The sequence below is a fragment of the Mauremys reevesii genome, linkage group 1 (genome assembly GCF_016161935.1).
Source record: "Mauremys reevesii isolate NIE-2019 linkage group 1, ASM1616193v1, whole genome shotgun sequence".
Taxonomy (NCBI): domain Eukaryota; kingdom Metazoa; phylum Chordata; order Testudines; family Geoemydidae; genus Mauremys; species Mauremys reevesii.
Window position 1 is genome coordinate 2,916,556 of NC_052623.1, and position 3,842 is coordinate 2,920,397.

The following is a 3,842-nucleotide window of genomic DNA, read 5'->3' on the forward strand; positions in this document are numbered from 1 at the left end:
CATTCCATCCCTTGTGTAACATTATTTGCCTATGGATACTTTCCAGGTTCTCTACATCCTTTCTGTTAATTAGACACATAACTCCAACTGAGACCTAACCCACTCCAACTTCTGCTAATATAACCGAACATTGCATTTGCATTTTTGGAACATTTTTCCTAATGTCCAACCTAAACCTCCCTTGCTGCAATTTAAGTCCACTGTTTCTTGTCTTCTCTCAGAGGTTAAGGTGAACATTTTTTCTCCCTCTTTGTAAAAACTTTTTATGTATTTGAAAACTGTTATCATTTCCCCCTCAGTCTTCTCCTTTCATGATCACTTTCCCCCAAGTTGCCTTCCACTTTCAAATTCCCAACCAGTTCCTCCTTATATGTCAAAATCAAGTCTAGAAAAGCCTCTCTCCAAGTAGGTTTCTCCAGCTTCTGGAACAAAAAAGTCTCTCCAATACATTCCAAGAACGTGTTGGATAATCTGTGCGCTGGTGTAGACAGCATGAGATGAATTCTTCCATCGACCTAGCTACCACCTCTCGGGGAGTACCTGTGCTGAGGGAGAACACTTCCATCTGTGTAAGTAGTGTCTATATTGAAGCGCTATGGCAGTAACGCTGTAGCATTTTAAGTGTAAACAACCCTTCAAGCAATCTTAATTCCAGAAAACAACATCCAGTCTGGATCTGCCAACTTGGGGAATTGGAGAATCCAACACTTCCCTTCTCAGTGTGTCCCAATGGTTAATCACCATCACTGCTAAATATTTGGCCCTAATTTCAAGCTGGAATTTACCCGGCTTCAGCTTCCAGCGCTTTGGTCTCAATCAGCCTTTCTATGGTATATTACAGAGCCTGTTATTACCCATGATTTTCTCCCCATGAAAGTCTCCACTTGATCATCTTTTTGATAAGTTAAGAGATCTATACCTTCAAGTTTAACAATCTATCATTTTCTCTATCCTCCAATCATTTTTGTGGCTCTTTTCTGCACCGTCTCCAAGTTTTCAAAATCTTTTTTCAAATGTGGACCCCAGAACTGGATGCAGTTTGTTTCCCCAATCCCATGTGCAGAGGTAAAATCCTTTCACTGCTCCAACTCACCAACTCAGTATTTTCCACTGCTAAATCAAAGGCCTCTGAGAAATTAGGATTTGTCGCATCATCGTTGTTCGCTTGATCCACCACAACCAATGTGTAGTCTCATAAAAGGATGAAAACAGGTTTATTTAACAATATCTGTTCTGCATAAACCCTGTTGGTGATTGGCATTACTTACATTTCTAGACTTTTTAAACTAATCTCATACCCATTTTTCCATTGTTTCTTAACCTTGTCAATCTTTATATATATATATATATATATATATATATATATATATATATATATATATATATATATATATATATATATATATATAAAACCTATCCTTTTATATTTTAATATATTACATTTAACACAGGAATTGACATAAATCCTTTCGAGGATTTCTCTTGTTCTCAATATACTAAACAAACTCTTTTTTGTGATCCATAGCCCTGCAAACATGGAGTTTTCCCTGATGTCTTAACGTTCCTTATAACTTTTCTTGACTTCTGATTTCTATTGCTGGCCAGCTATTTTCCCTTTTTCCTCTTTCTTACATATTGCTTCCCTCCCTCTAATTGTTGCCTTCACTTTACCACTAAACTAAGTTTTTACCCAAAGTTGTTCATTTTGTTGGCTCTGGAATTGTGAGCTTTCTGATATCTAATAAAATGTTATCAAAGAATTATCAATATTCATTCATATTTTTCTGTCTATATTTTTCCTCCCAATAAGTTTTGCTGACAATTTTCCTCATCTTTAGGGAATTAGTCCTCTTGGAGCACTAAGTGTCTATCGATAGTACTGGTTGGGAACTGGTCATTTGAATGTAAATCGGTTTCCTTTTTATTTTCCTCTCCTATATCATATGCTCTCTTCTTTGTCCCTTGTATAAACTAAAGTGTCCCAGACTTTTCTATCCTTAATAGAGACTGGGTGACCAAAACTGAACACATTCCCGAACATCTTATGCTTCATCCAATATCCTGGAGAACTGAACATTGTTTTGTTTTTTCCAGTGCTGGGAATGCGCAGGTGTTTCTCTTGAGCTGCTATCAATGGGGCCCAAGAATGGTCTAGTTGGGATGTTTCTCCCAGCACATGTCTTCCTAAAAGGTTGTTTCCCTCCCCCCATCTCTGATTTCAAGTAGCTGGATGAATGGGGAACTCCCTTCAGTATGGACTCCCTATCCTGGCTCTCATTGCATTAAGGAACAATGATGGATAACCAGTATCCACACTTGTGTTTCCTGCTGGTGCCTCTTAAGGTTCCCCCACTACAAAGTGTAGGAATTATTAATGCAGGGAGCACAATACAAATATGGAATTGTATTTAGTAGGGTCATTGTTCACAGTTATTCTCTCTGAATAACGAAAATGTAATTTTTCAGTGTGTGAAGAGCGATCAATCTGCTTCTCTCATGAGAACAGCCTCCACTACTGCATGCAGTGTCTCAAATTAATGTTGTCTCTCCATGCAGGCATTTCTACTGTGACCATCCACTGGGAACACACAGAAAGTCAGGGGAACGTACAGTAAATGCAGGAGACAACCTTATGCCTCAGAGTTAGACATTTTCTCCCCTAAGCCATGTCAGATTATAACAGAACCGACTTCACCAATCCCTCCACCTTCATCCTACGTGGCATTCCTGGCCTGGAGGCAGCCCATATCTGGATCTCCATTCCCTTCTGTGCTATGTATGCCATAGCTGTGTTGGGGAACTTCACCATCCTGTTCATCGTGAAGACGGAGCAGAGCCTCCATGAGCCCATGTTCTATTTCTTGTGCATGCTGGCCATCACCGACCTTGTCATGTCCGCATCCACCATACCAAAAATGCTGAGCATCTTCTGGTTCAATTCCAGGGAGATCAGTTTCACTGCCTGCCTCACCCAGATGTATTTTGTTCACTCCCTCTCAGGGATGGAGTCTGGAATCCTCGTGGCCATGGCTTTTGATCGCTACGTGGCCATCTGCGATCCTCTGAGACATTCCTCAACCCTGACAAACTCTGTTGTGGCCAAGATAGGCCTGGCCGTGGTGCTGCGCAGTGGCATACTCGCATTACCCTATCCCTTCCTGGTGAGGCGGTGGCCATACTGCAGAACCAACATCATCCCACACTTTTATTGTCAGCATATAGCTGTAGTGAACCTGGCCTGCACTGACATCCGTATCAGTAGTTACTATGGCCTGTTTGATCTTCTCTTTGTGATCGGAATGGATGGGTTTTTTATCGCCATTTCCTATATTCAGATCCTCCGGGCCATCTTCCGCCTCCCCACAAAGGATGCCCGGCTCAAAACTTTTGGGACCTGCATCTCTCATCTTTGTGCCATCTCAGCTTTGTACGTCCCAGATGTATTCTCCTCTCTCATGTTCCGGTTTGGCCACAATGTGCCACTGCATTTCCTCGTTCTCATTAGCGGTGTGTACCACATGGTGCCCCCTGTGCTGCACCCCATCATCTACGGTGTGAGGACCAAACAGTTCCGGGGCAGGCTGCTCGAGCTCTTTACTCATAAGGACACCTAAATGTTTCCTCCTTGTGGTCTAACTCTCAGATTGAGCTCTGTGCAGAGCTGGCTGGTCCGTGATGCTGGGGCCTCTTCCCCGAATCACTTCCTGGACAGACAGAGAGACATTAAACCCTTCCCTGTCCTTACTGTGCTGTGTCAATGTGATGAACTGGGGAATCAATCTATGCACACTACACTGCGTGGCCACCTTTCTAATTGCTGGTAGCTGGATCCCTGAAATTAC

The 3,842-nt window shown here is 42.2% G+C and overlaps 1 protein-coding gene across 1 annotated transcript; it reads left to right on the top strand.

Moving 5' to 3' along the window:
- Positions 1-2,666: 2,666 nt before the first annotated feature.
- Positions 2,667-3,614, top strand: LOC120398411 (olfactory receptor 52E4-like). The gene has a single exon (XM_039525831.1). It carries the CDS (start codon positions 2,667-2,669, stop codon positions 3,612-3,614), a length of 948 nt encoding a protein of 315 aa, XP_039381765.1.
- The last annotated feature ends 228 nt before the right edge of the window (positions 3,615-3,842 follow it).

Coding starts and splice junctions, on each gene's coding strand:
- LOC120398411 (XM_039525831.1), top strand. CDS start 2,667: ATGTCAGATTATAACAGAACCGACTTCACCAATCCCTCCACCTTCATC.